The 27,489-nt window shown below is 49.8% G+C and overlaps 1 protein-coding gene across 2 annotated transcripts in view; it reads right to left on the bottom strand.

Moving 5' to 3' along the window:
- ENTPD1 (ectonucleoside triphosphate diphosphohydrolase 1) overlaps positions 1–27,489 on the bottom strand; it is a 346,298-nt gene that overhangs the window by 115,979 nt on the left and 202,830 nt on the right. For both annotated transcript variants that reach the window (XM_086922582.1, XM_086922583.1), the window contains exon 2: positions 2,739–2,866. In XM_086922582.1, the coding sequence (XP_086778708.1) occupies positions 2,739–2,866 (128 nt within the window). The remainder of the gene's footprint in view (positions 1–2,738; positions 2,867–27,489) is intronic.

The raw sequence follows: 27,489 nt of genomic DNA, 5'->3' as shown, positions 1-27,489 counted from the left end.
CGCTTTGTTACAAAAACGAATCGATGCTGGACAAAAACAAATACTTTCTTTAAAAATGCGAACTGGTTCTTTGAAACAATTCATATGTCCTTGATTACAACATTGTTATTAAACAAACTGAGGGGGGTTGGGGTCCCCCTCAGCTTCCTGTCGCCCTCGGCCACTAACTTGCCTGGCGTCAGTTGTGCACCGGCTTCCTTCCGCGAAAACACTAACTAAGCGGATTAACCACAACTCTTTCTTGGAGCTGCGACTGCACATGCCGAGGAACTACACACTGCTCAGAAAGTGAAGACGCACAAAGCCCCATTAAATGCATGCAGACGTCATGCGAGAAGCACATTGAGTGGAAGCTTGACGCAAAGGATGAATCCTGCATCTGCTTTGAGTGAGCCCATATCAATGCTTAGTGTCTGAGGCAGGATCGCTCTACTGGACTACCAGATGTCTGAGGCCTGTGGGCTGTGTTTTCATGTTTGCTGGGAGAGGAAAAAACCTTAAGAGACAGTCCGCAGACTATAGAGTGGCTTACAAGAGAATGGGTCATAGCAAAAAGTTTTACCTAGCAGGTCAAGTCGGGCACTTTTGTTTGCCATTCTTAATTCAGTCCGGCGACTACAAAGTGACCACAAAAAAACAACTGGACGGCATATTGTGGTGAGACTTCCAGCCCTACTTGTATAGTGAATCTATAGCTAGCATCAACCTGATACCTGGTTTTGGTAATGAGGGGACGGGCTGCGGTATGGTGGGATCCATGCCTGAAACAGGCAGAAGAACAGGAGAAAGAAGTGGAAGGCGACTTATTTTCTCTCATGGGAAGTAAGCAGAGGCAATGTGGTAGCGAAGGCTGGCTTCCAGATAGTCAGATCACTAGACGTGATAAAATGCTTGGAGCACCAACAATTACTAACCAGGCTTGATAACCTAAGGTGAGAAGCTTACGGAATAGGAAGAGAATTTAACAATCTTGTAAGGGAGAGTCAAGGAGCAAGACCAATACAAACTGGAAAGAAAGGACATGCAAATAAGTTTCATTCTGAAGGAGAAAAAGGGCCAGACTGCCCAAGCAGAACATATAGAATCCTGGACAAACCTCAACTAGAGCACTGCCTTGGGATTGCTAATCAGCTTGGAGGGAAGTTATTGAGCACTGGCGTAGAAAGAGTGCCTTACTGCGATCAGTGTTACTACTGGTGACGGGAGCCAGGTGAAGGGATTGGAACAAACGTTACTGCCTTCTACATACTTCACAAAAAGATGCATCATGGGTTATTGTAACACAAGATACACAATTTGGGTTATTGTAACACAAGATACAAAATTTCTGTCAAAGTCTGTTATTGGCAGTGGATGAGATACAACCCAATATCAGTGGGTTGGAATTTTCTTTGTGGTAGCCAAGCAATATGGTAATTGTGACAATGGCGTTGTGGCTCGTGGTAGGCATCCATCCATTGAGAACTGCTCTGAGATTGAAACACTTGATCTCATGTGGTGCACCAAACAGCACAAGATCGTAACGTCTTTGGGTAACCACTAATTTGAGATGGTTTCTTCCAGAGAAAGAGGGGCGGGACAACATGTAAGTGTGACAAGCTCGTCAAACCATCCCTTCCTGTGCAGAAATCAGGCATCCGATCCAGAATTTCTATATTGATAGACTATATGCCCACGAACTATGGGTGTTCTAGGCCCTTTCACTACTTTGTATATTGCACTCCAAACTACCTCTCTGCCTTCCAGCGCTAGACAACAACCTCCTGATTGATACTCCACCTGCCAAGAATGAGATTATTTACTTCTCTCGTCCACTGCTTCTCTGCTTTTCTTGTTCCCTGGCAGACTATTCTTCTGTCGATCAGTGCCTAAAAATTCAGGTTTACTTGACAACAAAATAAGACTCAACGCTCATCATCATCTTGACATGACCTTTGCCAACTACAACTCATTCACTTTGTGCAAAATCATCCACTTCTAAACTTCAAATATGCCAAAACACTGATAAATACAAGTATTATCAGGAAATGGGAAGGTTTCAACAGCCTACTTAGACTGCACAATGTTCCTTCCAGCATCTTGCAAAATGCTCACATTTGACACCTTCACCCTGTTCAATATGACGCTCAATCTCCACCATCTCCTACATGTAGCCAGCAAGTTGACGGACCTTTCTCAGCAAGCTCCTACTATAGCTCCTAATAGAGCTCCTGAAATTGGTACATTGTGTATTGTATTGTAATAGCATTTATATAGCGCTCGTATGGCATCCTGTAACAGAAGATGATCAATGCAGAGACCTTCATCTGTTAAGCTTCCTGCTGTCCCAGTCAATTGCAAAGCCTTCACAGTCATTACACCCCCCAAACCCCCATGTGCCGCAGGAGGATAAGATCAGTCTGGAAGTCATTTGACTTTGCTTACCTTGAGCAGAGACCTTGATCTACAAACCACACAGACCTTATCAGACCTCAGAAATCCTGTCTTAGCTCCCACGTTACTCTCTACTCCTGACTGGTTAAAGACAGATGCCACCATTACTAGTAAAGTCTTATGTCCCCCTACGCCACACAACCTACCACTCACTGGATTCAGATTGACACCCGTGGTTCACTTCTCATCTACTGCCTGACATCACAAATGATTAAACACACATGCAGATACCCACCCAACCTCTTGTCTTGGGCACACTTGACAATGACACAGCTATTGTTCTTTAAGGTTGCATATGAATTTACCTTCACATTCTTCTCAAGGGGTTTATTTTGTATTATTGCCACGGTAATGATAGTTAGTATTGCCAGAATAAATAGAAATCCCAGGATGATGAACAGATTCTTTTGGCATGACTTCTTCTGTTTGGTACCTGTAATGACAGGGAAAATAATAAGATTTTAGTAGCAGTTCTGGAGTTATGAGAAAAGCAGGAATTCATGACGTTATCATAAAACAGGACAGAAGCAAACCCTGAATGCTGCAAGATCAGTATTTGTGTATCAAAAAAATTGTACAGTACCACCAAAAACCACAAACCCATTCTTAGGTCTGATTTATTGGTGTCTTGTTTATTCATGCAATTGTTTTGCGATTCACTTGCTTGCTGTGTTCCACTACCTTTGTAGCAAAGATACTTCCCCAAGTGAACCTACAGTCAAGGTGGATGGAGATGGGTTCACGCATGCCAGACCTGCAAGAGGTTAGGTCGGATCGCGTGATAATTGTTGTAGGAGCCAATTGATGAAGGCAATGTTTGTTCAGTTACTCAATAGGTTTGGGGAGAAGACCTCCTTTGACAGGCTTCCCCTCAAGGCTATTTTGAAGGTTACAGGCAACTACTCTGATAGATGTGCCTATGCTTCTTACTCTTGGACCTTATGTAGTTAATCAACACTGCAATGACCACTCTGAGGTTGTGTCCTCGGGTGTATGGTGGGGGATTAGTTATTTTGTGGACAGTGCAATATATTTAAGGGAACATTTACTTCACCGAAGCTTTCAGTCCTATGCCACTTTTTAACCATCAGAGCCTCTAAAAGTGTCATTTTATTTTATGCATATATATAGAAATGGGGTGGAACTCCGCTCCAAGGGGTATCAAGTTTATTTTACACTGAATTTTTGTGGTGGTAGGAACACATTGAATACGAGAGGCAGTACTAGAATATTACTGGGCATAGATAAAGTTAAGATTACAAAAAACGGGATCTGATGGAATGCATGAACATCTAATTGGTACAATAATAAACTGAATGCTACACGTTTTTTGCAAGCGGATATTGCACATATCAGCACATTTTGTGTTGCATTACATAATTTCGGTACAGAAGGGGGTGGTGATGGACGGAGCATCTGAATCAATCAAACACTCACACCCAGTCAAAAGATCTGGGTTTAATCCATCACCGTTCTTTAGCCCACTCTGCCACCCCAGTTCAGACATGGCTATATGCAAATCAGTCTGACCCTGTGCCTCATGGGAACAGTCCAGCCCGAACTGCCAAGCCATGTCTTCCCTGGACCGGAAACAAGCTTCCGAGGACCGGTTTCTGGCATTCCAGCCGTCTTCAGCCCGGCTTGCTTGAATCCAGTGGCAAAGTGAGCAAGGGACTCATGTCTGAGTATACCCCGCCACACTTATGGCGGCCAAAAGCGGTACAAAAGGGGGTGGTGATAGACGGAGCATCTGACCCAATCAAACACTCACATAGCCATGTCTGAACTGGGGTGGCAGAGTGGGCTAAAGAACGGTGATGGATTAAACCCAGATCTTTTGACTGGGTGTGAGTGTTTTTTATCGATGTGTGCTTGGTCTTCCAACATCAGATGATAGATGGTTTTGTGGATATCCTGTTTTTTTAACTTTGGAACCAGGAACGTTGTTCCAGGCATTCTCCGATAAATAGGTGAATGAATGTGTGTGGTTTCATTAGCAGACTCTGCTTGTTGACAGGTGAAAGGACACTGAGGCAGGCATCTGTTGCAAGAAACCAGCTCACGTTTTCTTTAATTGTGGTAAGGGAAAACCATTTACCTAATCTCTTCCGAACCCCAATATACTTTGTTCCTACACAATGCAGGATCCAGTGGCGAGCTGCGCGAGCCTGCTTCACCAGAGCTGAAAAAGTTTGATGGTTACGAAGAGCTCAGTGTCTCTGGTTTGTGTATAGAACTGAGTCGAACTGCGAGATGTTCACCGCTGGGTTATCAAGACTTTATCCAGACCGTGTGTGGCCGCACTCTAGTCAGAGAAGAGTGGGCCTGAGTTTTATCGCATGCGGAATGTCTATATCTGAGGCTTAGCACAACGTGATCTATATCCGGAGCCGAGTACAGCCATCCAGAGCCGAGTACACCCACCCAAAGCAGAGTACACCCGCCCAGCGCCCAGGACACCTGCCCAGAGCCCAGGACACCTGCCCAGAGCCCAGGACACCCGCCCAGAGCCCAGGACACCCGCCCAGAGCCCAGGACACCCGCCCAGAGCCCAGGACACCCGCCCAGAGCCCAGGACACCCGCCCAGAGCCCAGGACACCCGCCCAGAGCCCAGGACACCCGCCCAGAGCCCAGGACACCCGCCCAGAGCCCAGGACACCTGCCCAGAGCCCAGGACACCTGCCCAGAGCCCAGGACACCTGCCCAGAGCCCAGGACATTTACACAGCCGAGGACACCCGCCCAGAGCCCAGGGCACCCGCCCAGAGCCCAGGGCACCCGCCCAGAGCCCAGGGCACCCGCCCAGGGCCTAGGACATTTACACAGCCGAGGACACCTATCCAGAGCGCAGGACACCCACCCAGAGCCGAAGACACCCGCCCAGAGCCCAGGACACCCGCCCAGAGCCCAGGACACCCGCCCAGAGCCCAGGACACCCGCCCAGAGCCCAGGACACCCGCCAAGAGCCCAGGACACCCGCCAAGAGCCCAGGACACCCGCCAAGAGCCCAGGACACCCGCCAAGAGCCCAGGACACCCGCCAAGAGCCCAGGACACCCGCCAAGAGCCCAGGACACCCGCCAAGAGCCCAGGACACCCACCCAGAGCCCAGGACACCCGCCCAGAGCCCAGGACACCCACCAAGAGCCCAGGACACCTACCCAGAGCCCAGGACACCCACCCAGAGCCCCCGCCCAGGGCACCCACCCAGAGCCCCAGGGCACCCACCCAGAGCCCCAGACACCCACCCAGAACCCAGACACCCAGCCAGAGCCCCAGACACCCCGCCAGAGCCCCAGACACCCAGCCAGAGCCCCAGACACCCAGCCAGAGCCCCAGACACCCAGCCAGAGCCCCAGACACCCAGCCAGAGCCCCAGACACCCACCTAAAGCCCCAGACACCCACCTAGAGCCCCAGACACCCAACCAGAGCCCCAGACACCCAACCAGAGCCCCAGACACCCAACCAGAGCCCCAGACACCCAACCAGAGCCCCAGACACCCAACCAGAGCCCCAGACACCCAACCAGAGCCCCAGACACCCAACCAGAGACCCAGACACCCACCTAGAGCCCCAGACACCTACCCAGAGCCCCGGACACCCACCCAGAGCCCCGGACACCCACCCAGCGCCCCGGACACCCACCCAGAGCCCAGGTTACCTGAGCAGGTCACAAGCTCATTCGGAGGCGTTAGATCATTTTCAGGACCCCACATGGATTGTGCACCAACCAGCACCCCCAATGCAATTACCTACTCCAGCACCAAGGCCCTCTGCACCCTGGATAGGCTAGCGAGGTTCTTTACAAAAGGGGGCGGACATCGGATTAGAACCCCTGCAGAATAGGAGAGCCGGCTAGCAGCCAAGCCAAGGCCACTTATGTGAAAGAGGTAAGGACAGGCCTAAAGATTATAGAAGAGTTTATGTCACAATACCGAGTGACAAAATATCATCCTGTCAAAATATTGTGAACAGGATTACGTCTACGACAATATCATGAAGGCATTTTTATATGGGTGTGTATATGTTTACTGTTCTTAGCTCAATAACTACGTACCCTGAAGATAAATATTATCAAGGTAAATATATTTACCTTAGCTTTCTACATGTATTCCAACAATATTAACGTAGTCGATATTTCGATCACAATATTATGGACAGTGATATTTGAAAGTTGGCATCTGGGGGTGGGGATACGATTATCAGACTATCATATGTTGCCGCCATGGGAAGTGGTAGGAGGAGTAGAATGGTTTTCTAATTCTTCTGCTCGTGATTGCCTTGATATAGGAGTCTCGTCACCACACAGGAAACAAATGCATGGATGTTCATGATCACACCAAGGGCCATCCATAACAGACCACGCATCTCATATCGGACTCGGAGCAACACGGATGCCCTTCGACCTAAGTAGGCACCCATCGGATCATATAGGGAGAGATCAACCCGACGGTGTGATGAGGACAGCTGGATGCAAAGCAATCCACAAGGTTGAGATTTGTCACTCCCCATAGGTGCTCCAGGAGTGGATGCCTCTGTCTGGGGCCATGGCAGTAGGATCAGTGGCGGGGAGCTGAATTTTGAGCAGGGTGCATGTGGCTCAGAAGCAGTGTGTGAGACATGTGCCCATCCATGCTGGTGAGCTGTCTCCATGTTTGAAAGTAAGGACAAAACTTAGAGGAAAAAGTGAAAGGAGGCGGAGTGTAGATCTACTATGCACAGCACTGGCTTTGGATAACAGCAAGAAACTTTAACTATGCCACGGGCATCAGCAGAGCACCCTTCTGGTATATGGTGAAGGGTAAAGAAGGATGCAGATCACATAAGACCCTGACAGGGTCATGGATCCTGGATATTTAATCGCTCCAAAGCAGATAACTGAAGCAGAGAATCCTTAAAATGGGCATCTGCACCCCTCGATGGCAGAACGCCAGTCCAGGCTGCGAAAACTGGGATCACAGGTGAAATCCCAGTAATAACGGCCACTGTATACAGAAGGTTTTCTTGGTGCTGAAATCACCATGCCCTGCTCCAGCGGCACAATTAGACCCGAACTTCAGGGAGTGGGTGCTATCCCTCCCAGCCAGGGCTGGCCCTAGCACTGGTCGCACACAGTGCAACAGTCTTTTTTTGGCACCCCCATTTCCTCCTTCTCCATGAATTCCCTCACTACCACTCACCAACAATGAACCTCATCCCTTTATAGCAACTTTCTGACAAACATTCTATTGTTTTATAGCGCTGCTCATAGTTTACTCACACTCAGTTCTGTGATCTGCATGGTACACGTTCTTTGTAGCAGGCACACTAACCCTCTGCGCTGTTTGGGTGTCAGGAGTGCCCATGTGAGTGCACGGTGAGCGATGCAACAGTGTGAGAGGAGCGTAAGAGGAGTGACTGCAGGGTTAAGTGAGGTGACCATATGAATTTGGGTGCAGATGTAAGTGCAGAGAGGGACGAATGAATGCATGGTTGGTGATGGGCTTGTTTGAGTGTGATTGCAGATTGAGCAACAAGGGGGACAGGTGAGTGAAGTGTCACATGAGTGCAAGATGAGTAGTGTGCTTGTGTGACTGCAAGATGAAGTACATGGTGAACAATGTGAGTGAAGGGTGATCGCTGTGAGTGTAGGTTGATCAGGTGAATTGTGCGAGTGAATTGTGATCGCTGGTAGTGCAGGGTGCACGTGAAAGTAATGGGCGAGAATAAGGAAGGAGTTGTCTGAATGCAGGGTGCATTACCAGATGCTTGAAGTAACTCAGCATGTTATTGACAGCGGTGTAAGGTGTCAGATACAAGTTAAACTATTGCTATTATGGCATTAATCAGGGATCGAGAGAGGAGGAAATAAATAATGTGCTGATCCTGCAACAAACTTCCAGTCTTAAGATTAGGGTTGCCAGCTCATTATTTTGATGTCCCAGACAGGACAAAAATAAGCAGTCACCGAAAGTTGTATTTTCAACACTTATTTGTGTATATTTCGAAGAGCAAATATAACTAGAAGGCACTTTCAATTGTGTTCTAGAGCTGCCTGAATGATCCATGACTGATCATTAAAGGGAACAAATATCGAAAAGGCACATTACAAATGAATACATACTTTATTTATAACCCTATTTAGTGTCAAGACGAGGTCTTTGAAGGCTCTTTAAACAACACATGGCTGGTATTTTTCTTTTGTAAACTCTACTTTATATTTCTTATCATGAAATGCATTCTCACACTATGGCAGTAAATGTAAAATGCAAATATAAGGAATAGGCAGAGTGGGGGCCCTGGGGTTACTGGAAGCAGAAAAAAACACTACGCCTGGGGTAACCAGTTAACAAAGGTATGTAAATATGCAAATTGTCTTTAAAGACCTGTGAAAAACTCGGGCGTGCCAGAGATAAGACTCCAGACACTGCCCAGCCAAGCCCACAGCAGCTCGAGCTGCAGTTGCCCGGGCTGAGACACCAATGGAGAATGGGGGTGGGGGTTGAAAGATGTTTAGTCCTATGGGCATTGCGCACCTACCCTGCTTCCTCTCCCTCACACACAACGGAGCATGCACACAACCAAAGTGTTTCAAGAGTCTGTGGCATTCGCTTGTTGCTGTAAAAGAAATTGCCAAATTCCAACAACAACAAAAAGATGTTGAAAAAAAATTGCCAGTCAGAAAATGCAAATGGAAAAAAAGTATACGGAATCACAGCACGAGCAGTGGATGGACTTATGAAGGACACAAATAAAATGAAATTAATTAGTACTTGGTCCATGCTTCGGAGAAATAAAAGGAAGTAAAGTGAGGCATACAGTGGCCAATTAGGAAGCAGGTAATAAGAATGACAAGCCAGAAAATGGTAAGTAATAGACAGACACTAAGCCCTTATCTATGGATAATATCCCTCCTGGTAACTGCATGTGCGTTGCTAGGTGAGAACTAAAAAGGACAGCTTCTGATTTAAATACAGCAAGTGAATAGAAGACTGTGGTGGCTGTATCTGAACAGAGGGTGGCAGTCTAGGGTTGCCAGTTTTTAAGCGAGTTGCCAAAGTTCCTTATCAGAGTCACTTATGTATGTTAATGAATGTGAGAGTTCTGATATGATCTGAATGGAGCAGAGAAATGAAGGCCAAGAAGCTCAGGATCACATTAGTCTGGGATGGCAAAAACGTTTATCAGGTTGGGATTAGCAGGCCAATCTAAAGATACTGCCAGGGCCAAAAAGTAAGAAATCCAGGCGCGGGGCTCTGTTGAGACCTTCAAGGTAGAGGAAACGCTGCCACCCTACTCAGTGCGTTCTACAGCCCATGTGGCGAATGGGAGCTTGGAACACCCGACATCTTAATGCTGGCTCACCAGCCCAATGCATGCGGCTGAAGTGCGGATTTGGTGATTTTGAAGACCAGTGAGCAAGAAGAGTAAGTTAGATGCTTAATTTAGTTCATGGCCATTCCCCCAATCTGTTTTACCAGTGGGCTGCAGGCAGGTATGTTAGGCTGCGTTGCCTTGGTAGGCAGCGCTGATGATAATTTGCCCCCCCCCCCACCCGCCCCGAACGCCCCACTGTAGCCATGCTCCCCTGCTGTGTGGTGCTGATTTGAACGTCTTTGGCAGGGCTGACTTTGGTCGGGCCCTGTTTGGGCCTGTGACATAAGTCGATTGTCAGTGACCAAGGGAAAGCTAAGGTACCGCTACATTAGAGTGTTAAACTGGAACAAATGAGGTGCAACCAATGCCCAGGTAGTTTAAGTAAGTGTAAAAATTACAAAATAATGGCTTAATACTAGCATAAAGTGTGCTGCATTACACCACATAATTTGGCTTTTCCTGCCGCATAATTTACTCAATTTTGCCGCACAATCTGGCCCTCCCCTGACGCATAATTCCAGTGGCCCTGACCATTACTTCAGGTGTCTTCATGCCTGAAATGGCATTTGTGCTAGGCTGGGTACTCCCGACAGAACCCACGGGCCTATCCAATGTCCATTCACAGCTGGAAATTTCCCTATTTTTATTTAATTCTTCCCGTGCGCCTACGGCAGCTCTCCCTCCAATCACATCCTTTGCATGACAACCGACCATGCTAGTGCTTGGGGGGATAACTGCAGAGCAGGGAGGAGAGCTGCTCTTAACACATCCCAACCTCAGACACGGAATACTAGAGGGCAGGCAGGGTGCAACACAAGGATAACTCAAAGGGCAGAACGCAGGCTCCCGTCCAAAATATTAGGAGACAGAAGCTGTGACGTCACGTGATTAGCAATGACTTTCAGTGGGCTTTTGTCTTTACAAGAACATGTAAATAAAAATCAATATGAAAAAAAACATTTATCTCACTGGTGGTTTGTTTTCTTTTCCCCAGTGTTGTTAGGCTATTCATAAAATGCACTTATTGAAAACTACATTAGCTCTAAACAAAATTAATGCGACATCCTGAAACTGGGTCAGCTAGAACATGTTTTTAATCATTACCCCCTCATGGGTCCTCCCCGTCCCAGTCCTTACTACGTGAGGCAGTCCTGCCTCCACCCAGCCAATCAAAACGCCAGAAATCCGAAGGTTACATAAGCCCCTCCCACCCACCGCCATGCCTGTTTTTTTTCTGCTCCGACGGCTGTCGGAACGCTGGTGCTCCCGGTTCCTGTCTCTGTTCCTGGTTTCTTCTGGAGGGTTTGGCGGTGCCGTGAGTGTTTCTTTTCCATTTAAATTGCTTCTGATGTGGTCTTTTCACATTTCCTTGCGTGGCCACTCCGGTCCTCCGGTTGGCCTCGCTCCTGTTCTGGGGTCAGGATGCTCCCCGTTCATGTGCTGGGCTGGGGCGGGGAGCCCTCCTGGTGTTCTGGCCCCAGGTCGTTCCGGCGCTGGTGCTTTAGTGCAGCGTCTGGCCCCTGCTGCCATGTTCTTCTTATGTGGCTGTGGGTGGAGACTGCAGGGCTGCCTTTTTTGTATCTTCTTCGGTCTCGCATGCGAGATTGTTGTTTGGGGGCAGTGTTTCCTGGAGGTTGCTGGGCACTTCCTTTGTTGGTGTGTTGGGAGTTTCCTGTGGGGTTTACTCCTTTGCTCGCCATGTTTGAGGGGGCTTCCTCTCCGGCGCATCCAGGGAGCTGTTGCTCAATGGTATGTCATATGCCTCTGGCGTCACTGGCTCTCATTTGCCAAGGGTTCAAGTCCTGCCTATGCTGTCAATGTGACTTGGGATGTTCATTTTCATGCTGTGCTTTGGAAATTTGCATTCTCTTTGTCCACGTAGCATCTTTTGCAGTTTTTTCTTGGCCTGTTTTGCGCTGTCTGCGCTGCTGATGCATGCGGCTATGCCATCATCTACTGTTGATGGGGGTGTGGACATTTTCCCCTGTTGGGGTATACGTTCGGGGATGGTCCATGTGGTTTCTAGCGTTTTAATGCTGGGTCTTTCTCCCTGATTCATTTGCTCCTGCGGGGTTTATTCCCGGTTTAATTTTACCGGCCATTTCGTGCTGTCCTGTTGGCTGTACTGGCTGCGGTGTGGCCTGGCGTTGCCTTGCGGGGTGTTCCTCTCTTTCTGGGGACACGATTTCGCCTGGCGGTCTTTGTCACCTGGTATCCACCATTTTCTTCTTTTTGCGCCTTCTTCCTCTGTCTTCGGAGGCGTCTTCCCTGGAGGACCAAGTTGGGAGGTTGGTGTATTCCGCTCTCAGGAGTTCGTATGCGGCTTCTCCTTTTGGGATGTATGCTTGCTCTTTTTCGATCTGTGCTTCGCAGGTTCTTTTCTTGGGGGTCCCTCTTTCTAGTACCGGATGGTTGGGCCTTGTCCTCGGCTACAGGGGCGGCGGGGGCTTGTGAGGTTTCTCTCTGGCCTGCGTTTTGGTGCTTTGCCATTCCCCTGGCGCCTTGGTCTGCTGCCTGCATTTTTTGCACTCCGTTTGATTCCCTGCCTCTGCGGCGCCTGCTGCTGCCCCCTGGGTAACAGTCGGATATGTTGTGCCCAGGAGGAGTCTCTGTGGCCTGGTGGTTGAGTCTCTTCCTCTTCAGGTTCTGTGTTCCGCTCCTGGTATTGACCTGCTTGTGGGTCACCTGTCTCCTTTGTTGACATTGTTTCGATTTGGGGGCTCGGCTCCGTTGTTCCTGACTCGTTGGTCCGGTCTGCTTTCCGAATGGTGTGTCCTGTTGGTCATCGTTCTTGGTTGCCGGTTTCCATTCCGGGGTCGTCCCTCTTTTAGGCTGTTTTCACGGTTGCTTCGTTGTCCGTTGGCACTGTGATGCGTTCTGCCATCTTCTTTGGCGTCGGCCTGTTTTTTGTCACTGCACTCTGTGGTGATGGTTTCTGTGACGGAGTGGGGCCGGGGGTCCTCTTTCTCTCTGTTCCTGGTCCTGGCTCCCGTTGGTCTTTCTGTTCGGTTCTGCTTCCCGGAGCTTTGATCGGGCTGGTGCGGCTGTGTCCTTTTCGGTTGTGCCCCTTGCTGCCCGGTTTTTCCCCTCTTCTTGGTGGATGGTTTTGGCTTCCCTAGGTCTGGGAGTCCCCTGTTTTTCTCGTTCCCTACCATCCGGCTGCTCAGAGGTTTGCGGTGGTTGTGTTCCGTTTCCTGTTTTCGGTTTTTCCTTTCGGCCTCACTCCTGCTCCCCTGGTTTTTTCCACAGCGCTGGCCCCTGCTGTGGGGGTTTGCTGGCCTGGTTCCAGTTTCTGGGGGCATATTGGGTCGGGCCATTCCTCGCCTGGTTCCTGTTCGGGGGCTTCGGTTCCTCGGGACCGGTTTGGCGCTTTGCTGGGAGCTGTTTCTCAGTGCTCGCTTTGGCGGCTCGTATGCTTTTGTGTTGAGCGTTAATGGTGGGGGTTGGCATGGCCCCTGCGCTAGGTTGACACGCATTTCGTGACGCGCTCCATATGTCCGGATCTGTTTTCTGCCCTGTTGGATCTTCTGCGGGTCCTACTGGGTCTCCCTCCTGCCCCGGCTCGGGATTGGTCGTGTGTCCAGCGGATGGGGGTTGCTTCCTCGGCTGTGGTTCCTTGGGCTCTCATGCACCTCGTGTCCTTGGTGTTTTTTCTGTTGACTCGCTGGGTCCTTTTTCATGCTGGTTTCGGGGCTTTGGTTCCTCTTTCCCCATGTCTGGTGGCTTTGCTCTCCCGGCCTGGTGTGGGGGGGGTGCTTTCTGCTTCCCTCTCTCCTCTTGTTGTCCTCAGATGCCTGTCCTTCGGTTGGGGGCCCCGTTGGGGTCCTTGGTGGCCGGCTTGTCGGTTGTTCGGACTGGCGCTCCGGTGGCTCGTTGTTGTTTGGGCCTTCCTGGGGGGTCCCGGTACGTGTCTCTGTTCCTGCTGGCTTCCCTGTTTTGTGTCTGGGCGGCGTTTTCTCTGTTGGCTTTCGGGGGGTCTTGAGAAACATCCCTGTTACGGCGGTTGGTTTCTCTGATGGTATGGTACTCTGATTGTGCCTTCCTTTTGTGGCTTGGGCCGCTTCCCCCCCGTCCTCTGTTTGGTGCTGTCTAGTGCTCGTTTCAGCGGGACATGTCCTTTTATTGGGACTATGCACGGGTGCTTGGGACTGTGCGCTGGTGCTTGGAATGGCCCTGCGCTGGGATGTCTTGCTGCTACGTGTAGCGTTCCCTCTCTGTTCCTCTGTTCCAGGTCCTTTTGTCTTTGGTTTGGGACTCTGGTTCGGTCGTGTTTGCTTCCCCTACTGTTGCTCTTCTCCCCCGGTTTTTGTTCCGGGTTGGTCTCTCCTCGGGGGTTGCTTTCTCGTTTCCTTGGCCTGCGGGTTTTCTGTATGCCTTCGCTCCCGTTTTCTCCTCCCGGGGGTTCTGCGGAGGTTTGGGGGGTGTCGGTGTTGTTGGGTTGGCCTCGCTGTTTTTGGTTTCTGCTCCTGCTGTTGCTGGTGGGTGTCGGTTTTGGCCAGCCTCCCTTGCCTCCGGCTCTGCTTCTGGGTCCGCAGCTGTCTTTGCCCTATCTTTGGCGCTTGCTTCTGACTGCCTGGCTCTTGAGCGGCTGTCTTTGGCGTCTTTGGGCTGTTCTTCTGTGGTGGCCGGTGGCATGTGTTGGTCGCGTTGGCCTTCCGCTCTTTGGAGCTGTGTTGCACTTTGGGGCTCTTTTGTTTCCTGGTGCTCTTCTCTTGGTCGGAATCCGTGCTGGGGTTCCTGTTTCTGTGCTGGTTTCTCCGGCTTGGGTTTGTTGTTGGGATTTTTCCCCTTCCCCTTTGTCTGCTCGTTGACGGCGGTTTGTGCTTGTCGGGGCCTTGGGGCTTCCTCGGTGGTTGTTGCCCTTTGGTGAGTCGGCTCCTTCGGGGCTTTTGCTTCGTTGTCCAGGCTCTCCTATGCTCGTTTATCTTTGGGCCTTGCCTGCTGTTTTGCATGGTCTGCGGTTGCCCCTTTCGTGCTCTTGTTAGTGGCGGTCTTGTTGTGGTTCTCCACTGCGGTGGCTTTTTTGCTGGCCTTCACTTCCGCTTGTCGGTTGGGTGAGTTGGGTGCCTTGCTCGTTTTGGTTCCTTCTTTGCAGTTTCTGCTGGTTTGAGTTGTTTTCGGCTTAGATCGGGCTTTTCTGCCCGTTTCTTCGTGTTTCCTTTTGCGGCTAGAGGTGTTCCTTCCTGTTTTGCCTGCTGAGGGGGTTTCTCCTGTTTCCCTTCTTTGGGTGTTCGCAGGGCTCTTCTGTTTTGCCTCCTATGTTCGCTACAGTCTCGGGTTTCTCCTTGCCTGTTTGTCTCCTGTGGGTTCTGTGTCTGCTTCCTGTGCTGGGCGGCGGATCTCTGTCTGGGTGCTTTGTGGGGCGGCTATTTGGCGGTCCCGTCGCACGTTTGTGCGACTTTCTCGGCTTGATGTTTTCTTGCCTCTTTTGACGATTTCTGTTGGCGTCTTGTACGCTGCTGTTCGTTGATACTTTGTTGTTTATAGTTTTGTGCTTTTGCATGGATCCCTGGTGTCCTGCAGTTTTTCTTCTTGGTTCTCTGCTTGTGAGTTCCTCACGTAGTAAGGACTGGGACGGGGAGGACCCATGAGGGGGTAATGTCTTATTACTTACCGGTAATCTTCATTACCCCGATTAGGGTCCTCCCGTCCCAGTCCTCTTCCCTCCCTCCCTCCCGCTGTGTTTGTGTCCGAGTCTTGTTGATAACAGGCATGGCGGTGGGTGGGAGGGGCTTATGTAACCTTCGGATTTCTGGCGTTTTGATTGGCTGGGTGGAGGCAGGACTGCCTCACGTAGTAAGGACTGGGACGGGGAGGACCCTAATCGGGGTAATGAAGATTACCGGTAAGTAATAAGACATTATACTCAAGGTAGGTGATTCACCTGTGCTTGTGGGTGTCGATATTGTTCATTAGGCAGAGTTAAACAACGCGCAGGACACCGATTTGAATTCAAATAAAGTCATTTCAGCCTTTTATTCTTCTAAGGTGGATCAATAGGTTGCCTTATAGCCAGTCACACTGTTATTTTAAGTGCTACAGAACGTCTAATATTGCCTGAGCAGGCACTATATAAAACAAAAGTCATATTTCTCAAATAAAAAAACAAATTTAACGAAAGTTAATGTTACAATGGACAACACCATCTTAAAAAAGTAAAAATCTAAAAGTGCTGAAATACTCAAGGCCAGATAAAAAAGATTCAAGTGCTGTACAAAGGTTTTAACTTGCCATGAACACTGCGTGGTGCCAGGCCAGTTGTTGTGTATTTTCTATAGTACCATAGTTTTGAAAAAAGCCAATTCAATTATGTATTTCAGCTCTTTTGAGCTAATAACCCGACATCGGATTCTGGTCAGTTACAAAATCGTCGAAATCAAAGCACGGAGGTACCTAAATTAAACAAGCATTTGCAATGCAATAGGTCTCGCATTAAGTTTGAGCTATTGGCATTGCTAAATATTGCAACACCAACTGCAACAAAAGTCTATAAATTGTAGGCCAAAAAAATTTGTTTTTATTTTGTAGCAATGGTGGCATGCTGCGCTTTAGATGAATATGTTTAAAAGTAAAGTGCGCCATACTGCGATTGCTACAATAGTTAATTGTGATTGCGTTAACAATTGATGTGTTCACTGATGGCTGGTAGTGTGTGCGCCTGTAGAACTTGTGCACTGATGGCTGGTGGTGTGTGTGCTTGGTGGAAGTGTGCACTGCCGGCTGGTGGTGTGTGTGCCTGGTGGAAGCGTGTACTGACGGCTGGTGGTGTGTGTGCCTGGTGAAAGCGTGCACTGACGGCTGGTGGTGTGTGTGCCTGGTGAAAGCATGCACTGACGTCTGGTGGTGTGTGCTTGGTGGTAGCCGTCTGCATTCCAAATTACACACTGAAGGCTTGTGGAGGCTGGGGTCTGTGTTACTACATGTGTCAAAAGGGTTAGAAACAAGGAACCTCTGCTGCCACTGTTCTAAATAACAGTGCATTATATTGACTAGTTCTGTAGCAGCAAACTGGCAATCAGGGACAGTGGGAAGAGGCACTTGTGGACACCACTGTAACCACTAAATGGGAATTTGCCAGGGTGCCCGATCATTGAGGGAAGGATAGACTACTGAGTCTACACAATCTCTTTTCCAGAACTGCATAATAACTGTCTTTCAAAGCCATTCTGGCATGAAAAGAAGTCTCTCACTGCACCTTTATGTAAATTATAACAATGTAGGGTAGCAGGCAGGCTCCACAGAAATTCTATTCAGAGGTATCGCACACACGGATAAACAGTAAAAGTAATAGGGAGCAGCATGTGCAGAGAAACACAGAGGCAGCGCCCCATTGCACTCTGTGCTGGGCTGATACTTCTGAATTGCTTTCAAAGTAAAATCACAGAAATTCACCATGCCAAACCCCTTCACAGGAAAAATGTATTCAAGCGCAGTGTCTTCTGCAGCAAAAGCCTATATTTGCTACACAAAACGAAGATCTGGGAGCATCACACACCTTTCAGCTATGTAATAATTTTAAGAGAGAGAGAGAGTATCAAAGGATGAATTGTTGCATCATGACGAAGGGCACCATACATTAATGCACTCATGACGGTCAGTAATAATTTGTGTTGAGAAAAGAATGGAAGCTATAAGGGAAAGAATGCTATATACCATTGTTTCCCAAACTGTGGTCCGCGGACCCCCAGGGGTCCGTGAGACATTCACAGGGAGTCCGCAGGACTCGAGTATCTGTCATCGTGGTGAAAAATGAAACGCACATGCGTCCTCACAGCACACAAGAGCTGTGAATGTTGGCGCAGGGGCTGCGACACCACAACAATACAATCGGGAGGCGGGCCGTGAGTGGGCAGTCAGGGGGGCGGGCCGCAGGGGGCACAGCGGCTGGGGAAACGAGCAGGACAGAAGGCAAAAGGGGCACAAAAACAAGGAAAAAATGAGTGGCACAGAAGGGCACTAAAAAACGAGTGGAACAGAGGGCAGAAGGGCACGAAAAACGAGTGGAACAGAGGGCAGAAGGGACTCAAAAAACGAGGGGAAAACAAGTGGAACAGAGGGCAGAAAGGCACAAAAAACAAGTGTAAGAGAGGGCGGAAGGGCACACAAAATAAAGGAAAAACAAGTGGAACAGAGGGCAGAAGGGCACAAAAAAACGAGAGAAAAACTAGTGAAACAGGGCAAAAAGGCACAAAAACGAGTCGAACAGAGGGCAGAAGGCAGAAGGGCACAAAAAAACGAGGGGAAAACGAAGTGGACAGAGGGCAGAAAGGCACAAAAAAAAACGAGTGGAACAGAGGGCAGAAGGGCACAAAAAACAAGTGGAACAGAGGGCAGAAGGGCACAAAAAACGAGTGGAACAGAGGGCAGAAGGGCACAAAAAACGAGTGGAACAGAGGGCAGAAGGGCACAAAAAACGAGTGGAACAGAGGGCAGAAGGGCACAAAAAACGAGTGGAACAGAGGGCAGAAAGGCACACAAAACGAGTGGAACATAGGGCAGAAAGGCACACAAAACAAGTGGAACATAGGGCAGAAGGGCACAAAAATACGAGTGGAACAGAGGGCAGAAGGGCACACAAAAAGAGGGAAAAACTAGTGGAACAGAGGGCAGAAAGACACAAAAAACAAGTGGAACAGAGGGCAAAAGGGCAGAAAAAATGAGTAGAAAAGAGGGCAGAAGGGCACAAAAAATGAGTGGAACAGAGGGCAGAAAGGCACACAAAACGAGTGGAATATAGGGCAGAAAGGCACACAAAACGAGTGGAACATAGGGCAGAAAGGCACAAAAAAAACGAGTGGAACAGAGGGCAGAAGGGCACAAAAAAGGAGTGGAGCAGAGGGCATAAGGGCACAAAAAACGAGGGGAAAACAAAGCGGAACAGAGGGCTGAAAGGCACACAAAATGGGTGGAACAGAGGGCAGAAGGGCACACAAAACAAGGGAAAAACGAGTGGAACAGAGGGTAGAAAGGCACAAAAAATGAGTGGAACAGAGGGCAGGAGTGGGACAGAGGGCAGAAAAGCAGAAAAAAGGAGTGGAACAGAGGGCAGAAGGGCACAAAAAACGAGGGGAAAACAAAGTGGAACAGAGGGCAGAAAGGCACAAAAAACAGGTGGAACAGAGGGCAGAAGGGCACAAAAAACGAGGGGAAAACAAAGTGGAACAGAGGGCAGAAAGGCACAAAAAACAGGTGGAACAGAGGGCAGAAGGGCACAAAAAACGAGGGGAAAACAAAGCGGAACAGAGGGCTGAAAGGCACACAAAATGGGTGGAACAGAGGGCAGAAGGGCACACAAAACAAGGGAAAAACGAGTGGAACAGAGGGTAGAAAGGCACAAAAAATGAGTGGAACAGAGGGCAGGAGTGGGACAGAGGGCAGAAAATCAGAAAAAAGGAGTGGAACAGAGGGCAGAAGGGCACAAAAAACGAGGGGAAAACAAAGTGGAACAGAGGGCAGAAAGGCACAAAAAACAGGTGGTACAGAGGGCAGAAGGGCACAAAAAACGAGGGAAAAACGAGTGGAACAGAGGGCAGAAAGGCAAAAAATGAGTGGAACAGAGGGCAGAAGGGCACACAAAACGAGGGAAAAGCGAGTGGAACAGAGGGTAGAAGGGCACACAAAACGAGGGGAAAGGAGTGGAACAGAGGTCAGAAAGGCACAAAAAACGAGTGTAACAGAGCAGGGCCAGACTGAGAACCAAAACCGGCCCTGGCAAAGTGCTCGGCCGCATCCCCTCAATTCACGGGGGTTGGGGTTACTGCAGAGTTTTTTGACAGGGCCGTTTTTTGGCCGAATTTGTTACAGGGCCGATTTTGCAGCTATGCTGCAAAAATGGCCCTGTAACAAAAACAGCCCCCCTGGGACCCAAAACCGCCCCCCACCCGTGCGGCGCACCGGGGTATTGCCCGGTGCCCGCTACAGCCAGTCCGGGCCTGGAACAGAGGGCAGAAGGGCACATAAAACAAGGGAAAAATGAAAGGAACAGAGGGCAGAAAGGCACAAAAAACGAGTGGAACAGAGGGCAGAAAGGCACAAAAAACGAGTGGAACCGATGGCAGAAGGCACAAAAACGAGTGGAACAGAGGGCAGAAAGGCACAAAAAACGAGGGAAAAACGAGTGGAACAGAGGGCTGAAAGGCACACAAAATGGGTGGAACAGAGGGCAGAAGGGCACACAAAACAAGGGAAAAACGAGTGGAACAGAGGGTAGAAAGGCACAAAAAATGAGTGGAACAGAGGGCAGGAGTGGGACAGAGGGCAGAAAATCAGAAAAAAGGAGTGGAACAGAGGGCAGAAGGGCACAAAAAACGAGGGGAAAACAAAGTGGAACAGAGGGCAGAAAGGCACAAAAAACAGGTGGTACAGAGGGCAGAAGGGCACAAAAAACGAGGGAAAAACGAGTGGAACAGAGGGCAGAAAGGCAAAAAATGAGTGGAACAGAGGGCAGAAGGGCACACAAAACGAGGGAAAAGCGAGTGGAACAGAGGGCAGAAGGGCACACAAAACGAGGGGAAAGGAGTGGAACAGAGGTCAGAAAGGCACAAAAAACGAGTGTAACAGAGCAGGGCCAGACTGAGAACCAAAACCGGCCCTGGCAAAGTGCTCGGCCGCATCCCCTCAATTCACGGGGGTTGGGGTTACTGCAGAGTTTTTTGACAGGGCCGTTTTTTGGCCGAATTTGTTACAGGGCCGATTTTGCAGCTATGCTGCAAAAATGGCCCTGTAACAAAAACAGCCCCCCTGGGACCCAAAACCGCCCCCCACCCGTGCGGCGCACCGGGGTATTGCCCGGTGCCCGCTACAGCCAGTCCGGGCCTGGAACCGATGGCAGAAGGGCACATAAAACAAGGGAAAAATGAAAGGAACAGAGGGCAGAAAGGCACAAAAAACGAGTGGAACAGAGGGCAGAAAGGCACAAAAAACGAGTGGAACCGATGGCAGAAGGCACAAAAACGAGTGGAACAGAGGGCAGAAGGACATAAAAAACGAGTGGAACAGAGGGCAGAAGGGCACAAAAAACGAGGGGAAAACGAGTGGAACAGAGGGCAGAAAGACAAAAAAACTAGGGAAAACGAGTGGAGCAGAGGGCAGAAGGGCACACAAAGCGAGGAAAAAACGAGTGGAACAGAGGGCAGAAAGACAAAAAAAAGTAGGGAAAACGAGTGCAACAGAGGGCAGAAAGGCACAAAAAATGAGTGGAACAGAGGGCAAAAGGGCACAAAAAACGAGTGGAACAGAGGGCAGAAAGGCACAGTGGAACAGAGGGCAGAAGGGCACACAAAACGAGTGAAACAGGGCAGTAAGGCACGAAAAATGAGTGGAAAAGAGCACAGAAGGGCACAAAAACAAGGGAAAACGAGTGGAACAGAGGGCTGCAAGGCACAAAAAGCGAGTGGAACAGAGGGCAGAAAGGCACAAAAAAGCATGGAGCAGAGGGCAGAAGGGCACAAAAAACGAGGGGAAAACAAAGTGGAACAGAGGGCAGAAAGGCATAAAAAACAAGTGGAACAGAGGGCAGAAGGGCACAAAAAATTAGGGAAAAACAAGTGGAACAGAGGGCAGAAAGGCACACAAAACGAGGGGAAAAATGAGGGGAACAGAGGGCAGAAGGGCACAAAAAATGAGTGGAACAAAGGGCAGAAGGGCACAAAAAACTAGGGAAAACAAGCGAACAGAGATCAGTAAGGCACAAAAAACGAGTGGACAGAGGTCAGAAAGGCACAGAAAACGAGTGGAACAGAGGGCGGAAGGGCACAAAAAAATGTGGAACAGAGGGCCGAAGGGCACAAAACACGAGTGGTACAGAGGGCAGAAAGGCACAAAAAACGAGTGGAACAGAGGGCAGAAGGGTACACAAAACGAGGGGGAAACGAGTGGAACAGAGGGCAGAAGGGCACACAAACGAGGGGAAAACTAGTGGAACAGAGGTCAGAAAGGCACAAAAAACGAGTGGAACAGAGATCAGTAAGGCACAAAAAATGAGTGGACAGAGGTCAGAAAGGCACAAAAAACGAGTGGAACAGAGGGCAGAAGGGCACAAAAAAATGTGGAACAGAGGGCCTAAGGGCACAAAACACGAGTGTTACAGAGGGCAGAAAGGCACAAAAAACGAGTGGAACAGAGGACAGAAGGGTACACAAAACGAGGGAAAAACGAGTGGAACAGAGGGCAGAAGGGCACACAAACGAGGGGAAAACAAGTGGAACAGTGGGCAGAAAGGCAGAAAAAACGAGTGGAACAGAGCAGGGCCGGACTGAGAACCAAAACCGGCCCTGGCAAAGTGCTCGGCCGCATCCCACCCCACCCACGGTGGGGGGGGGATGCGGCCGAGGGCCTGGAACAGAGGGCAGAAGGGCACACAAAACGAGGGAAAAACAAGTGGAACAGAGGGCAGAAGGGCACACAAAACGAGGGAAAAACGAGTGGAACAGAGGGCAGAAGGGCACACAAAATGAGGGGAAAACAAGTGGAACAGAGGGCAGAAAGGCACAAAAAATGAGTGGAACAGAGGGCAAAAGGGCACACAAAACGAGGGAAAAACGAGCGGAACAGAGGGCAGAAGGGCACACAAAACGAGGGAAAAACGAGTGGAACAGGGCAGAAGGGCACACAAAACGAGGGAAAAACGAGTGGAACAGAGGGCAGAAGGGCACACAAAACGAGGGGAAAGGAGTGGAACAGAGGTCAGAAAGGCACAAAAAACGAGTGTAACAGCAGGGCCAGACTGAGAACCAAAACCGGCCCTGGCAAAGTGCTCGGCCGCATCCCCCCAATTCACGGGGGTTGGGGTTACTGCAGAGTTTTTTGACAGGGCCGGTTTTTGGCCGAATTTGTTACAGGGCCGATTTTGCAGCTATGCTGCAAAAATGGCCCTGTAACAAAAACAGCCCCCCTGGGACCCAAAACCGGCCCCCACCCGTGCGGCGCACCGGGGTATTGCCCGGTGCCCGCTACAGCCAGTCCGGGCCTGGAACAGAGGGCAGAAAGGGCACATAAAACAAGGGAAAAATGAAAGGAACAGAGGGCAGAAAGGCACAAAAAACGAGTGGAACCGATGGCAGAAGGCACAAAAAACGAGTGGAACAGAGGGCAGAAGGGCATAAAAAAACGAGTGGAACAGAGGGCAGAAGGGCACAAAAAACGAGGGGAAAACGAGTGGAACAGAGGGCAGAAAGGCACAAAAAACAAGTGGAACAGAGGGCAGAAGGGCACACAAAACGAGGGAAAAACGAGTGGAACAGAGGGCAGAAAGACAAAAAAAACTAGGGAAAACGAGTGGAGCAGAGGGCAGAAGGGCACACAAAGCGAGGAAAAAACGAGTGGAACAGAGGGCAGAAAGACAAAAAAAGTAGGGAAAACGAGTGCAACAGAGGGCAGAAAGGCACAACAAACGAGTGGAACAGAGGGCAAAAGGGCACAAAAAACGAGGGGAAAACAAAGTGGAACAGAGGGCAGAAAGGCACAAAAAACAGGTGGAACAGAGGGCAGAAGGGCACAAAAAACGAGGGGAAAACAAAGCGGAACAGAGGGCTGAAAGGCACACAAAATGGGTGGAACAGAGGGCAGAAGGGCACACAAAACAAGGGAAAAACGAGTGGAACAGAGGGTAGAAAGGCACAAAAAATGAGTGGAACAGAGGGCAGGAGTGGGACAGAGGGCAGAAAATCAGAAAAAAGGAGTGGAACAGAGGGCAGAAGGGCACAAAAAACGAGGGGAAAACAAAGTGGAACAGAGGGCAGAAAGGCACAAAAAACAGGTGGTACAGAGGGCAGAAGGGCACAAAAAACGAGGGAAAAACGAGTGGAACAGAGGGCAGAAAGGCAAAAAATGAGTGGAACAGAGGGCAGAAGGGCACACAAAACGAGGGAAAAGCTAGTGGAACAGAGGGCAGAAGGGCACACAAAACGAGGGGAAAGGAGTGGAACAGAGGTCAGAAAGGCACAAAAAACGAGTGTAACAGAGCAGGGCCAGACTGAGAACCAAAACCGGCCCTGGCAAAGTGCTCGGCCGCATCCCCTCAATTCACGGGGGTTGGGGTTACTGCAGAGTTTTTTGACAGGGCCGTTTTTTGGCCGAATTTGTTACAGGGCCGATTTTGCAGCTATGCTGCAAAAATGACCCTGTAACAAAAACAGCCCCCCTGGGACCCAAAACCGCCCCCCACCCGTGCGGCGCACCGGGGTATTGCCCGGTGCCCGCTACAGCCAGTCCGGGCCTGGAACAGAGGGCAGAAGGGCACATAAAACAAGGGAAAAATGAAAGGAACAGAGGGCAGAAAGGCACAAAAAACGAGTGGAACAGAGGGCAGAAAGGCACAAAAAACGAGTGGAACCGATGGCAGAAGGCACAAAAACGAGTGGAACAGAGGGCAGAAGGACATAAAAAACGAGTGGAACAGAGGGCAGAAGGGCACAAAAAACGAGGGGAAAACGAGTGGAACAGAGGGCAGAAAGGCACAAAAAACAAGTGGAACAGAGGGCAGAAGGGCACACAAAACGAGGGAAAAACGAGTGGAACAGAGGGCAGAAAGACAAAAAAACTAGGGAAAACGAGTGGAGCAGAGGGCAGAAGGGCACACAAAGCGAGGAAAAAACGAGTGGAACAGAGGGCAGAAAGACAAAAAAAAGTAGGGAAAACGAGTGCAACAGAGGGCAGAAAGGCACAAAAAATGAGTGGAACAGAGGGCAAAAGGGCACAAAAAACGAGTGGAACAGAGGGCAGAAAGGCACAGTGGAACAGAGGGCAGAAGGGCACACAAAACGAGTGAAACAGGGCAGTAAGGCAAGAAAAATGAGTGGAAAAGAGCACAGAAGGGCACAAAAACAAGGGAAAACGAGTGGAACAGAGGGCTGCAAGGCACAAAAAGCGAGTGGAACAGAGGGCAGAAAGGCACAAAAAAGCATGGAGCAGAGGGCAGAAGGGCACAAAAAACGAGGGGAAAACAAAGTGGAACAGAGGGCAGAAAGGCATAAAAAACAAGTGGAACAGAGGGCAGAAGGGCACAAAAAATTAGGGAAAAACAAGTGGAACAGAGGGCAGAAAGGCACACAAAACGAGGGGAAAAATGAGGGGAACAGAGGGCAGAAGGGCACAAAAAATGAGTGGAACAAAGGGCAGAAGGGCACAAAAAACGAGGAAAAAACAAGTGGAACAGTGGGCAGAAAGGCACAAAAAACTAGGGAAAACAAGCGAACAGAGATCAGTAAGGCACAAAAAACGAGTGGACAGAGGTCAGAAAGGCACAGAAAACGAGTGGAACAGAGGGCGGAAGGGCACAAAAAAATGTGGAACAGAGGGCCGAAGGGCACAAAACACGAGTGGTACAGAGGGCAGAAAGGCACAAAAAACGAGTGGAACAGAGGGCAGAAGGGTACACAAAACGAGGGGGAAACGAGTGGAACAGAGGGCAGAAGGGCACACAAACGAGGGGAAAACTAGTGGAACAGAGGTCAGAAAGGCACAAAAAACGAGTGGAACAGAGATCAGTAAGGCACAAAAAATGAGTGGACAGAGGTCAGAAAGGCACAAAAAACGAGTGGAACAGAGGGCAGAAGGGCACAAAAAAATGTGGAACAGAGGGCCTAAGGGCACAAAACACGAGTGTTACAGAGGGCAGAAAGGCACAAAAAACGAGTGGAACAGAGGACAGAAGGGTACACAAAACGAGGGAAAAACGAGTGGAACAGAGGGCAGAAGGGCACACAAACGAGGGGAAAACGAGTGGAACAGTGGGCAGAAAGGCAGGAAAAACGAGTGGAACAGAGCAGGGCCGGACTGAGAACCAAAACCGGCCCTGGCAAAGTGCTCGGCCGCATCCCCACCCCACCCACGGTGGGGGGGGATGCGGCCGAGGGCCTGGAACAGAGGGCAGAAGGGCACACAAAACGAGGGAAAAACAAGTGGAACAGAGGGCAGAAGGGCACACAAAACGAGGGAAAAACGAGTGGAACAGAGGGCAGAAGGGCACACAAAATGAGGGGAAAACAAGTGGAACAGAGGGCAGAAAGGCACAAAAAATGAGTGGAACAGAGGGCAAAAGGGCACACAAAACGAGGGAAAAACGAGCGGAACAGAGGGCAGAAGGGCACACAAAACGAGGGAAAAACGAGTGGAACAGGGCAGAAGGGCACACAAAACGAGGGAAAAACGAGTGGAACAGAGGGCAGAAGGGCACACAAAACGAGGGGAAAGGAGTGGAACAGAGGTCAGAAAGGCACAAAAAACGAGTGTAACAGCAGGGCCAGACTGAGAACCAAAACCGGCCCTGGCAAAGTGCTCGGCCGCATCCCCCCAATTCACGGGGGTTGGGGTTACTGCAGAGTTTTTTGACAGGGCCGTTTTTTGGCCGAATTTGTTACAGGGCCGATTTTGCAGCTATGCTGCAAAAATGGCCCTGTAACAAAAACAGCCCCCCTGGGACCCAAAACCGGCCCCCACCCGTGCGGCGCACCGGGGTATTGCCCGGTGCCCGCTACAGCCAGTCCGGGCCTGGAACAGAGGGCAGAAAGGGCACATAAAACAAGGGAAAAATGAAAGGAACAGAGGGCAGAAAGGCCCAAAAAACGAGTGGAACTGATGGCAGAAGGCACAAAAAACGAGTGGAACAGAGGGCAGAAGGGCATAAAAAAACAAGTGGAACAGAGGGCAGAAGGGCACAAAAAACGAGGGGAAAACGAGTGGAACAGAGGGCAGAAAGGCACAAAAAACAAGTGGAACAGAGGGCAGAAGGGCACACAAAACGAGGGAAAAACGAGTGGAACAGAGGGCAGAAAGACAAAAAAAACTAGGGAAAACGAGTGGAGCAGAGGGCAGAAGGGCACACAAAGCGAGGAAAAAACGAGTGGAACAGAGGGCAGAAAGACAAAAAAAGTAGGGAAAACGAGTGCAACAGAGGGCAGAAAGGCACAACAAACGAGTGGAACAGAGGGCAAAAGGGCACAAAAAACGAGTGGAACAGAGGGCAGAAGGGCACACAAAACGAGGGAAAAACGAGTGGAACAGAGGGCAGAAAGACAAAAAAAGTAGGGAAAACAAGTGCAACAGAGGGCAGAAAGGCACAACAAACGAGTGGAACAGAGGGCAAAAGGGCACAAAAAACGAGTGGAACAGAGGGCAGAAAGGCACAGTGGAACAGAGGGCAGAAAGGCACAACAAACGAGTGGAACAGAGGGCAAAAGGGCACAAAAAACGAGTGGAACAGAGGGCAGAAAGGCACAGTGGAACAGAGGGCAGAAGGGCACACAAAACGAGTGAAACAGGGCAGTAAGGCACGAAAATGAGTGGAAAAGAGCACAGAAGGGCACAAAAACAAGGGAAAACGAGTGGAACAGAGGGCTGAAAGGCACAAAAAACGAGTGGAACAGAGGGCAGAAAGGCACAAAAAAGCATGGAGCAGAGGGCAGAAGGGCACAAAAAACGAGGGGAAAACAAAGTGGAACAGAGGGCAGAAAGGCATAAAAAACAAGTGGAACAGAGGGCAGAAGGGCACAAAAAATTTGGGAAAAACAAGTGGAACAGAGGGCAGAAAGGCACACAAAACGAGGGAAAACGAGTGAACAGAGGGCAGAAGGGCACAAAAAACGAGGAAAAAACAAGTGGAACAGTGGGCAGAAAGGCACACAAAACGAGGGAAAACGAGCGAACAGAGATCAGTAAGGCACAAAAAACGAGTGGACAGAGGTCAGAAAGGCACAAAAAAC

This window comes from Lissotriton vulgaris, chromosome 5 (assembly GCF_964263255.1).
Source record: "Lissotriton vulgaris chromosome 5, aLisVul1.2, whole genome shotgun sequence".
In the NCBI taxonomy this organism is placed as follows: domain Eukaryota; kingdom Metazoa; phylum Chordata; class Amphibia; order Caudata; family Salamandridae; genus Lissotriton; species Lissotriton vulgaris.
Note: the sequence above shows the minus strand (reverse complement) of the source record. Positions and strands in the feature narration are given on the sequence as shown.